At 43.8% G+C, this 12,735-nt stretch overlaps 1 protein-coding gene across 1 annotated transcript in view; it reads left to right on the forward strand.

Moving 5' to 3' along the window:
- The window catches only part of AACS (acetoacetyl-CoA synthetase), a 56,688-nt gene that overhangs the window by 30,116 nt on the left and 13,837 nt on the right, over nucleotides 1-12,735 (forward strand). The window contains exons 6-10 of the mRNA XM_084539200.1: nucleotides 9-123; nucleotides 683-764; nucleotides 1,889-2,036; nucleotides 7,342-7,422; nucleotides 8,518-8,642. Coding sequence (XP_084395326.1) covers nucleotides 9-123; nucleotides 683-764; nucleotides 1,889-2,036; nucleotides 7,342-7,422; nucleotides 8,518-8,642 — 551 coding nt within the window. The remainder of the gene's footprint in view (nucleotides 1-8; nucleotides 124-682; nucleotides 765-1,888; nucleotides 2,037-7,341; nucleotides 7,423-8,517; nucleotides 8,643-12,735) is intronic.

Genomic DNA, 12,735 nt, shown 5'->3' on the forward strand with positions numbered 1-12,735 from the left:
GTCCTTAGGGTGTGTTGGACAGATTTTCCCAAATTCAGCCTAAGCTCATCTTCTCTGTTGAAGCTGTTGTGTACAATGGCAAAGAACATAACCACTTGGAAAAGCTCCTGAGTGTGGTAAAAGGTATACCATTCACTACATACCATTAATCTTATACTGTAATTCAGTGCACACTCAAAGCTTGCGCTGTCACTGAAAACAACACCTTTGCTTGTTGCTGTCCCTGTTCCTTTCCAGTATTCCTATGCCCAATTAAAATCGCAGAATTGATACGAGTGAAAAGCATTTTTTTTTTTGCATAATTTTAAGTCTTTTTCTTGCTTAGCAGTATCAATGTATTTAAACTATCAGCATAAATCAGCTGGCAGTGTAAGTGGGGGAACAGGAGAATTGGTGATGCTGTCTTTCTATGCCCATGTGAAGTGCTGCTGAAAACAACTGAAGAGGTGTTACAGCACTAAAGCTTGATGATTTATGCTTTTATTTTTAAAAGGCTGACAATAATGAGGAAATCATATCTTAAGTAACAGAACTTTGAGGTTTTCTTAAACGCTAAAACTATATCCAATACTCAATGCATCAGATTTACCTCTGTTCCTTAGGGCATTACACTATGATCCAATTGGACAGAAAAAACTTTTAAGTTGTATAACTGAATGTAGTATTTTTTTCTTCCTTCCAGGGCTTCCAGATATAAAAAAAGTGGTGGTGATTCCATATGTCTCCTCAAGAGAAACCATAGATATCTCTAAGATTCCTAGCAGGTAATGGGAGACTATCCGAACTAGGGATGGATGCTGATATGTCTTGAAAATTTATGACCTCTTTAGCTTGAAAAAGCTAGGACTTAGCCAGATTTCTTAGCCAGATTTCTTTTAGCCAGATTTCTTGAGATGGGTCCATTAGGAAAGCACAGGTGGTATTTAGCTTCCACAAACCCAGCTGTTGGTGTGACGGTTCTCAAATGAAGGCAAATGTTCCTCAAACGATCTTTCCCTTCCAAATAAAGGAAGCACAGAATGTGTCATGGGATGAGACAGCACAGGAAAAATCAGTTTGGATTTTTTCCATTCTTTCTTTCCCTTAGTTATTCTGATTGTTATTTTCTCTTTAGGAACCATGGCAAGAGTGGCATTTAATTTAGGACCCCAGTCGCCATATTAAAGGTGACTAAGGCTTAAACTGAAGCGTCCTCTGCATGCAGTGGAGATTGGCTAGGCAGCAGTTTCTGCCTCTTCCTATTCCATCTCAAGCTGCTATATCATGGGATACTTTTTACTGGCTTTATCAAGATGGGAGTCAGAGCTGTGTTACCCTTTTCTAGGAAAGAGACATTTTTAGCCTTTTTTGTTGGCTAGAGTGGTGCAGTTGCTAGTTCAAAGTTAAGTGGAAGACCATTCTGCTTCAAGACATAATACTGGATTTAAAACTAAACTAAAGCTTTAATAAGTACTCAGTACAGCAGGGCTGCATTTACAGTGTGAGAAGCAATGTGGAGAATTCTGTTGTCATTGATTACATGAACAGACATTTGTGTAGTTCCTATCCTAAAGCCAAACCTCCACTGACAAACTGGGAATCTGCTTTCATCTGTTAAGGCAGGCAGCTGATGATAGGTGGAGATTTTTAGGCTTGATTTTTTGTTACATCTCAATATGATACTAATGCTTCCTTTTTAGGAGGAAAAGGAAACAAAAAGCAATTCAAACAGAGTAGAATGACTAGGAATGAAAATAATATACATAGTTTGAGTATATAGTTTATTGTAAAAGAGCTACTAGATACAGAGGTTATCTTAAATATGGGCTAGGGTAATGGTTTTTTGTTTTTTTTTTTTTTTTTTAAAAAAAAAACATACTGAAATGTTTCCTTTTCTCCTCTTATGCAGTGTCTTTTTAGAAGATTTCCTTGCTACTGGGAAAGGAGACCAGGCGCCACAGCTGGAGTTTGAACAGCTGCCTTTTAGTCACCCTCTCTTTATCATGTATTCGTCAGGCACAACAGGGGCACCAAAATGCATGGTTCATTCAGCAGGGGTATGTCTTCCCCAGAGCTGTGTTATGTATATATATCTCTGTGCATTATGTTCTTTTTTCCTTTAGCAGCATCTTAAATTGTAATGTACTTTAAGGAAGAATTGATTACTGACAGTTGTTCAGTAACTCACAATGAAACTTCCAATATATACATGTAAGTTACTGGTTGTAAGCAAACACAGATTAATGAGGATATAAAATAATTTTGATTTAGACATCAGTATGGAGACCTTTCAGAGATTTCAGCTATTGGGAGCAAGTGTATGTCACCTAGCTGGTAGAACTGGTCCAGCTATTTCTTCCTAAGTTGTACTGCTCCTTACACAGGCTTCTCTTCAGTTATTCCATACTCCCTATTTTTTTCCTTTGTGTAACAATCTTAATCAGTTCATTTCTATCCATTTTAAGGACTCCTGGGACCTGGGCTCAAGTAGCTGCACTGCTACAGAGCTCTTGTGTAACTGTAGGCAAATTGCTGAGGATTCTTCAGGCCTGAATATTTCTGGATGCTGCAGAAAGAACAGTGGTGATTTGGGACTGGGACCAGGACCAGCAGCCAGGAACTGCTGCTCTCTGAGCTACCTAACCTCTTGGTGCTCATCCTTTATGCACTGATAGCGTGGCTCAAGAGCAGCAGCACCTACTGATTTTTGATGCTCCAGATGCTCACCACTGTATTAGCTGCATGCTAAACCCAGCGATGACAAGCTGACAAGGTTTTTGTCAGCTGCCAGATTATGCCATGTAGTGCTAAACACTGAAGATTTATTCTGAGCATCCTACGAGTCCTATAAGTAAACAAGTCCTATAAATAAGCTTGAGAGAGCATCTTAGGTTGTAGGCTTTCAAACAGCTATATACTTTACCAAAATACATTTATTTTTAAACTAGGTTTGATGGGGGATGGGAGGGGAGCTAAAAGTGACAAAGAAGGGCTGGGTGAAATTGTCACTGCTGTCACTGAAGATAGTAGGGAAAGACCTCTGAGTTGTCCCATAGGATTGTCCAAGGGCTCCTCAGAGAAGGTAATGATCCCAATACCCCATCTGGAATTTTTTTCTTCTTGCATCCCTCCAGTGGTAACTGTGCCTGCTGCTTCCTTAAAGTGCCTGTACACCAATGCGTGGAGCATGGGAAATAAACAGGATGAGCTTGAGATCTGTGTTTGGTCACAGGGCCACGATCTTGTTGCAGTCACAGACGTGGTGGGACAACTCACATGACTGGAACGCAGTCATGGAGGGCTATGTCCTCTTTAGGAAAGACAGGCTGGGGAAACGGGGTGGGTGGGGTGGGGTTGCCCTTTATGTGAGGGAGCAATTAGAGTGTACCCAGCTCCACCTGGTGGAGGGTGATGGACAAGTGAAGAGTTTGTGGGTAAGAATTAAGGGGTGGGCTGGTATGGGGGACACTGTTGTGGAGGTGTACTACAGGTCACCAGATCAGGAGGAGGAGGTCGATGAGGCTTTCTACAAGAAGCTGGTACGAGCTTCACGATCACGGATAGTGGTTCTCATGGGGGACTTCAATTTTCCAGACATCTGTTGGGTAAGCAACTTGTCCATGCACACACAGTCCAAATGGTTCCTACAATGCATTGAGGACAATTTTCTGATGCAGGTGGTGGAGGAGTTGATGAGGTGGGGGGTGCTTCTGGACCTTATTCTTACCAACAGGGGTGGGCTTGTTCGGGATGTGAAGGTTGGGAGCAGCTTGGGATGCAGCGACCATGAGATGGTGGAGTTCAAGATGCAACTTGGTGGAAGAAGTAAGGTTAAAAGTAGGATTGCTACCCTGGACCTTCAGAGAGCCAACTTTGACCTCTTCTGGGACCTGCTTGGGAGTATCTCATGGGCTAGGTTGCTAGAAGGCAAGGGCGCATGTGAGAGCTGGGCTACATTTAAGCAGCACTTCAGGATCCGTGCATCCCTAAGAGTAGGAAATCGGGGAAGGGGGGCAGGAAACCTGCGTGGATGAGCAAGGAGCTCATCGATAAGATCAAAAGGAAGAGGAAGGTTTATGAAATGAGGAAAAAGGGCCTGTCCTCTTGGGAGGAGTATAAAATTGTCAGGGCATGCAGGGATGTGATAAGGAAGGTTAAAGCCCACCTAGAGATGAGACTTGCAAAACAGATAAAAGATAACAAGAAGGGCTTTTTTTTTTTTTTTTAAGAATGTAAACAGTAAAAGGAAGACTAGGGATAATGTGGGTCCCTTGCTGAACGAGGGGGGTGCCCTGGTAACGGGAGATGCCGAGAAGGCGGACATACTGAATGCTTTCTTTCCTTCAGTTGTTGCTTCAAGGACTCCTCCCCCCCCCCCCCAGGACTCCTCGACCCTGGAGGGAGGAGAAAAAGTCTGGGAAGTGGAGATTTCCCCCCTTGTTGACAAGGGAGTGATTCGGGAGCGTCTGAGTGGGCTCAATGCATACAAATCCATGGGTCCCCATGGGATGCATTCATGTGTGCTAAGGGAGTTGGCAGAGGTGATTGCTGAACTGCTCTCTATCATCTTTGAAAGGTCCTGGAGAACAGGAGAGGTGACTGAAGATTGGAGGATAGCCAGTGTCACTCCGGTCTTCAGGAAGGAGGATCCAGGAAACTACAGGCCAGTCAGTCTCACCTCTGTCCCTGGAAAGGTGTTGGAACAGCTTTTTCTGGATGCCATCTCCAAGCAATTGTAAGAGAAGAAGGTTATGAGGAGTAGTCAGCATGGATTGACCAAGGGGAAGTTGTGCTCGACCGACCTCATTGCCTTCTATGATGGCATCATCAGCTGGGTAGATGAGGGGAGAGCAGTGGATGTCACCTACCTTGACTATAGCAAGGCTTTTGATACTGTCTCCAATGAAATCCTGGTAGCAAAGCTGAGAAAGTGTGGGATAGAGGAGTGGACAGTAAGGTGGGTTGAGAACTGGCTGACTGGCCGAGCTCAGAGGGTGGTAATTGGTGATGCAGAGTCTGGCTGGAGACCTGTGACAAGTGGTGTTCCCCAGCGGTTGGTGCTGGGTCCGGTCTTGTTCAACATCTTCATCAACGACCTTGACGAGGGAATAGTGTCTGCCCTCAGCAAGTACACTGATGCCACAAAGCTGGGAGGAGTGGCTGACACGCCAGAAGGCTGTGCTGCCATTCAGTGAGACCCGGACAGGCTGGAGAGATGGGTAGGAAGAAACCAAATGAGGTTTAATAAGAGCAAGTGTAGAGTCCTGCACCTGGGAAGGAATAACAGCATGTATCAGTACAGGCTGGGGGATGACCTGCTGGAGAGGAGCTCTGAGGAGAAGGACCTGGGGGTCCTGGTGGACAACAGGTTGACCATGAGCCAGCTGTGTGCCCTTGTGTCCAAGAGGGCCAATGGGATCCTGGCGTGCATTAAAAGGAGCGCGGCCAGCAGGTCAAGGGAGGTGGTCCTCCCCCTCTACTCTGCCCTAGTCAGGCCTCACCTGGAGTACTGTGTCCTGTTCTGGGCTCCCCAGTACAAGAACGACAGGGATCTCCTGGAAAGAGTCCAGTGGAGGGCCACAAAGAAGATACGGGGCCTGGAGCATCTTCCCTATGGGGAAAAGCTGAGAGACCTGGGTCTGTTCAGCCTGGAGAAAAGAAGACTGAGAGGGGATCTCATCAATGTGTATAAATACCTGAGGTGTGGGAGAGAGAGGGATTTGGCCAACCTCTTTTCAGTGGTTTGCAGGGACAGGACAAGGAGTAATGGTCCCAAGATAGAGCACAGGCAGTTCCGCACCAACATGCGAAAGAATTTCTTCACAGTGAGGGTGATGGAGCACTGGAACAGGCAGCCCAGGGAGGTTGTGGAGTCTCCTTCTCTGGAAATATTTAAGGCCCGTCTGGATGCCTACGTGGGCAGCCTGCTCTAAGGAACCTGCTTTGGCAGGGGAGTTGGACCTGATGATCTTTCAAGGTCCCTTCTAACCCCTTCGATTCTGTGATTTATCTATTTTTACAGACTGAGGGTTACCAGGGCTTTAGGGGGGAATATTTCATGGTCTTTGCATAAAGTTATTGTTAAAGAAAACTGTTTTGGAAGCTGTGGAAAAGTAATAACTAAATGGTTATTTAAAGGAAAGCTTTTCTTGAAAATTTTAATTGAATTTTACTTTTACTACTTTGTGTGGTTATTTCAGAGGCAATGTGCTTGCTTTTATACATGGAATAATTAAGTTAACACCTGCAATTCTTCTGGCAAAGCTAACGAGTTAGTCATAGCATTTGTAAATCCTGAATGTAAAATTTTTAAATGTTGGTAATAGTAGTGTATAGCTAGATGGCAGCATTGTGACAGCTCACTGTATTCAAACACTGGCAGGTGAATTAAGACATGGTTCCAATAAGAAAATCAGATTTACTCTTTTAATTAATGTTTTCTCCCTTTTCTCCCAAAATGTGTGCTGTTTTTATGACTTTTTCATTTCAAATATTTACCTGTAATATATTTTCTTTCTGCATAAATCTTATTACATGTTTATGTGGCTCTTAAGTTCCGCTGTAACTCATTACATAAACACAAAAAGCACTATTTTAAAATCAACCACATTGTGTCACTGCAGTGAAGTGACTTAGAAGTAGTTTATAAACTTATTTATCCTAACAAATTACACTTTAATGATGATTAGAAAAACACTTCAGCTGCATTTCCAACAAAAATGAAAAGGAGATATATTTTACTACAGTTTTGTGAATATTGATGCTGTGAGCAATGAGATTTTCTACATTTCTAGTCACTTCACTATTTACAGGAGATATGTGTAGTTAAGTCTCTTGTTTCCTGAGCGTTAATAGGTAAGGTGATTTGCATAAATAATGTATGATAGCTGCTGCAGCTCATAGTAGCTGTAGGTCCCTCATTCCTCAAAGCTGACTAGATATACCGAACATGGAATCTTCCTGCTATTTACCTGACAAATCTGATTGGTAAAACCATACTGTTAAAATGATGGTCTGCATGGAGTACTGTGCAGCTCTGATAGCTGGGCAGAGTTGGAAATGAAGAAAGTTTTTTATTCCATGAATTACAAGTGGTGTGCAGTGGGAATTGCTGAGGTCTAATGAGAGAGGCTGAGAAGTTCTGTGAGAAAATGGAGAATGCAATCACTGCTGCTGATTTAGATAGGCCTGGGAGTTACTTCAGTTGTGGATAGAAGAAAATACTTGTCTGTAATCCTGGAATGCATCCTGTGAACTACAGACAACATCAGGTGTTTGTTTTTTTTTTTGAAGACTTAATGTGCTGTCAGTTTTCCTTTCCATTTATGTGCACTTATATTTTTTTTACTATTATTTTTTCAGGGTACGCTAATACAGCATCTGAAGGAACACATTCTTCATGGCAACATGACCAGCACTGACATAATTATGTACTATACAACGGCAAGTGTGGCTTATTAAGGCATTTCTAAAAACTCTTTAGTACATTTTTCTTATAAAGCTGAGGGAGCTTTCCCTGCAAATCAGCAATTTCATTTTTATATATTTTTAATTCTTGCTCTGTAAAGAGTCATCCTACTTAACAGATTTTTAAATAAGTAAATAATCATGTGGGATAATAAAAATGGAGCAGGGACCTTTCTGGTGAAAGGTCAAACCTATGTTAAATGTTTCTAATCTAATTAGTGAGGAAAACTAATTGATTTTTACAGTCCTTTAGGGTCATTGACCTAACTGCCTCATCAATTTAATCTGCAAAATAGGCTCTACCTTCCTGCAACATGTAATTAACCATACTGAAGATGAGAATTTTTTCTGTTTTGATGGAGAGGAAAGAATCTGAACATCTGAGTTTTACTGAAAGAAAAGGAATAAAACTGGATGATCTTTGTATGGGTTCAGTTATGTTTTTTTCTAATGTTCTGGTAAAGAAAATGATTCTGCAGTCCTCTATTACTCTAACAGTTTGAGAAGGCTCATGTCTTTCCTCATGAGTTCCTTTCTGAACTTTGACACTACTAGTTGGTTTGTAGTACCTCCACAGAGGAATTATGATTACCTTGTCCTATCTTTTGACTCATGCTTTAAAGCTACATGTGTAGGGAGGTCTGGAATCCCTATGCCATTAGAGTATAATAAGGCAATATAAGGCAAGTTAGTTGAATGTTCATTTGGAATGTTCTAATCCAGCCTTGGGACAGGTGAGAGGATAAACAGCACTCCAGTCTTATTTTCTGATTCTTAAATAATATGATTAGAGGTAATCAGCAAAGATAAATATAAACTTGTGCTGGTTTAACAGTTTAAAACTTCCAGGCAAGGAGGAAAGTGGAGGGGAAGATAGCATATCTTGAACAAGGACAGAGAGCATGCTTTGGGCCAAATGATTATGTGAAAAGCCTTGCCTGTTCATTTTCTAGTTGTCTGTAGCTCTGCAGCTATATGACAACAATATTCCCGGCCCTGTGATACTGCTGCCAGGAAAGTGGATGATTAGCTGACAAAGATAGAAACTAATGGAGGTATTTTCTTTCCTAGACTGGCTGGATGATGTGGAACTGGTTAGTGACTGCACTTGCTACAGGAGCTTCAGTGGTCCTCTATGATGGATCTCCTCTAATTCCATCACCAAACGTGCTCTGGGACTTGATTGACAGACTGGGGTATGATCCTGTTAGGTTTACTGCAAAACCAACCTCATTAAAGGTGTCAAAAACTAGCACGTAGCCTGACAGTTTTGCCTTAATGTTGAGTAGAACTACTTAAAATTTAGCACTAAAAACAATATTTGAGAGAGCAGAAGAGAAAAAGAGCTGATTGTTTCAAAATTGATTCAGGTATTTGGATTCCAAGCAAACAAAGAATTTTGGTTCAATAGTCAGTTTTCAAGAGCAGCCTTTTTCAAAAGGCAATAATTGGGAGCAATCTAAAGAGTAATTTCTCAGTGCACAGAACTTAAAAGAATCTTTTGTTTCAGTCAGCACAACATATGACTTTTTATACAGCACTTTGACTTAAAGACAGAAATTGACTGGAAAGGCTCAGCAGGGCTGCTTATATTTTCATATTTTGCTCTTTAATCTGTAATATTAGATTCACCCTGTCAGGCAATTTGTTAATTGTTTTACACGGTCCTTTGTATCTAGCAATGCTCACTGCCCTCTCTCGAATCCAAGGGAAATAACAGGTATCATAAACAAATCCTGTGGTGGTGTTTTACTATAGTGGTTAAACTTTGCTTTTTGTATTTTTCCCACTTTTCTAGCTGGATGTAAGGAGCGTAGATCTGAATGATGTTACTTTGTGGTAAAATAAGTGTCATTTTTAATTAGTAATTACCACCAATGAATTAATTTTAGAAAATGGATGCCAAAAGACTTTTTCCTGACTCTTGGTAATTATTAATTTAAATTTCACTGTCTTTTGTGCCATGAGTTTAAAGATTGACATTTTATCTCTGGCTATTATAACTGAAGATTAATGCCTAGTTGGAATGTTTCCATTAAAAAAACAATAGCTTAACACCTCTTTCCCCTAGCATTCCCCCCCCAAACAGCAGAACAGGCAAAAATTTAGAATCAAGGAATAAGACAACTTATTTTTAAGCATTGTTTCTACATGCCAAAAGTAAGTGAAGATAACTCAAATGTGTCTGCATGTCTCACTTTTGTAATCTGGTGCTAAATGTGGTGGCCATCTGTGTGGTACTTCATAACGCAGTCTGTTCCCAACTGTCATATGCTACATGTTAAAAAAAAAAAAAAAAAAAGCATTAAGACTACCTTGCTTCTCTGAAGATGTACCATACTTCCGTTCAGATATTTTGATGATACTATAAAAATATTCAATCTCGTACTTCATGGCAAGAATTACTTAAGTGGACTTCAATGAAAGATCTATTCAAGTGAACTGTGTTTAGTCACCACCCATCAGTTATCTAGTATTTGGAAAGAAATAATAGCAGATTAGTCTCTACATGTGCTGTAGAGAAAGTGTCAAAGAGTTTAAAAATACAGAGAAGCATTACATATTCTAACTATAAAATAAGCAATAATCTGAAGCATGGAAGGAAAGTAGGATATTACACAAGAGTAAAAATTGTTCATGTGTTTGTGATACATAGTAAGTGAAGTGAGGGAGAAGTTCAGTTGTGTGTGCTCTCATGGTGCTCGATAAATTGCTTTATGCAGAGATAGATAGATAGATAGGCGCGCTCTCCAGAAAGTCGGTACACACGCAGACCGACTACCCGTTAAAAAATGCAGCAGTTCAGGTCACCGGATGCAAGGAGTGTCTGAGCCTGTTGCTGCCATTGGCGGGAGGCAGAGAAACTGCGTGCGTGAGGTGCGAGCAGGTGGATGATCTGGTCCGCATGGTGGCGGAGCTCAAGGAGGAGGTGGAGAGGTTGAGGGCCATCAGGGATTGTGAGCGGGAGATAGACTTCTGGAGTAACTCCCTGCAGGGCCTCAAGGGGAGGTGCCGAGGTGAGACTCCTCAAATGGGGGCGGACCCCCTGCCCTGTCCCCCGTCGGGCAGAGGGAGGGGATCTGGGAGCTGAGGAGGAATGGAAACAGGTCCCTGCTCGACATCGCAGGCGATGCCCTCCCCTTCCGGCCCCACCTTCCCAGGTGCCCTTACGCAACAGGTTTGAGGCCCTAGAGATTGAGAGGCCGGTGTGTGAGGACGAGGTAGCAAATGTTCCCAGGAGGATGCCTGGGGTGAGGAGGTCAACTCTGCACCTCAGGACTGCCTCCACCAAGAAAGACAGGAGGGTTATTGTTGTTGGTGACTCGATTCTTAGGGGAACAGAGGGCCCTATTTGTCGGCCTGACCCTACCCGTAGGGAAGTCTGCTGTCTCCCTGGGGCCAGGGTCAGGGATGTTGCCAGGAAGCTTCCTAACCTGGTACGCCCCTCTGACTATTACCCCCTTTTGATAGTCCAGGCGGGCAGTGATAACATCGAAGAGAGAAGCCTCAAGGCTATCAAAAGGGACTTTAGGGGACTGGGTCGGTTAGTGGATGGAGCGGGAGTGCAGGTGGTGTTTTTGTCCATCCCTACGGTGGCAGGGAGGGGTTCAGAGAGGACACGGAAAGCCCACCTGTTAAACACGTGGCTCTGGGACTGGTGCCAACGCAGAAATCTTGGGTTTTTTGATCATGGGGCACTTTACTCAGCACCTGGCCTGATGGCCGCAGACGGGTCCCTATCTTTTAGGGGAAAAAGGATCCTGGGCCAGGAGCTGGCAGGGCTCATTGAGAGGGCTTTAAACTAGGTAGGAAGGGGGATGGGGCTGAGGCTAGGATTGTTGGGGCTGTGCTAGGGGGAACAATGGCAAGGCCGGAGGATAAGGCAATGGCCCAGCTGAAGTGCATCTACACCAATGCACGCAGCATGGGTAACAAACAGGAGGAGCTGGAAGCCATCGTGCGGCAGGCAGGCTACGACTTGGTTGCCATCACGGACACGTGGTGGGACCACTCTCATGACTGGAGTGCTGCAATGCCTGGCTATAAGCTCTATAGAAAGGACAGGCAGCATAGAAGGGGTGGTGGTGTGGCTCTCTATATTAGAGAGTCTTTCGAGGTTGTAGAACTCGAGGTTGGGAATGACAAGGTTGAGTCCCTTTGGGTTAGGATCGGCAGGGACAACAAGGCTAGTGTCCTGGTCGGGGTCTGCTATAGACCGCCGAACCAGGATGAGGAGACGGATGAGGAATTCTACAGGCAGCTGACAGAGGTTGCAAAATCGTCAGCTCTTGTACTCGTGGGGGACTTCAACTTCCCTGACATATCCTGGAAGCACAACACAGCCCTGAGAAAGCAGTCTAGGAGGTTTCTGGAGAGAGTGGAAGATAGCTTCCTGACGCAGCTGGTTAGTGAACCTACCAGGGGTGGTGCCCCGCTAGACCTTCTCTTCACAAACAGAGAAGGACTGGTGGAGGATGTGATTGTCGGGAGCTGTCTTGGGCAGAGTGACCACGCAATGGTGGAGTTCACTATTCTTGGCGAGGCCAGGAAGGGGACCAGTAAAACCGCTGTATTGGACTTTCGGAGGGCTGACTTTGAGCTGCTCAGGACACTGGTTGGTGGAGTACCTTGGGAGGCGGTTCTGAAGGGCAGAGGAGTCCAGGAAGGCTGGGCGCTCTTCAAGAGGGAAATCTTAATGGCGCAGGAACGGTCTGTCCCCACGTGCCCAAAGACGAGCTGGCGGGGAAGAAGACCGGCCTGGCTCAACAGAGAATTGTGGCTTGAGCTTAGGAGAAAAAAGAGGGTTTATAAGCTTTGGAAAAGTGGGCAGGCCACTAAGGAGGACTTTAAAGAAGTAGCGAGGCTGTGCAGGGACAAAATTAGGAAGGCCAAAGCTCATCTGGAGCTCAATCTGGCTACTGCTGTTAAAGATAACAAAAAACGTTTCTATAAATACATTAACACAAAAAGGAGGACTAAGGAGAATCTCCATCCTTTACTGGATGCGGGGGGAAACTTAGTTACAAGAGATGAGGAAAAGGCGGAGGTGCTCAATGCCTTCTTTGCCTCAGTCTTTAGCGGCAATACCGGATGTTCTCTGGATACTCAGTACCCTGAGCTGGTGGAAGGGGATGGGGAGCAGGATGTGGCCCTCACTATCCATGAAGAACTGGTTGGTGACCTGCTACGGCACTTGGATGTGCACAAGTTGATGGCGCCGGATGGGATCCACCCAAGGGTACTGAGAGAACTGGAGGAGGAGCTGGCCAAGCCACTATCCATCATTTA

The sequence above is a fragment of the Aythya ferina genome (genome assembly GCF_964211825.1).
Source record: "Aythya ferina genome assembly, chromosome: 17".
In the NCBI taxonomy this organism is placed as follows: domain Eukaryota; kingdom Metazoa; phylum Chordata; class Aves; order Anseriformes; family Anatidae; genus Aythya; species Aythya ferina.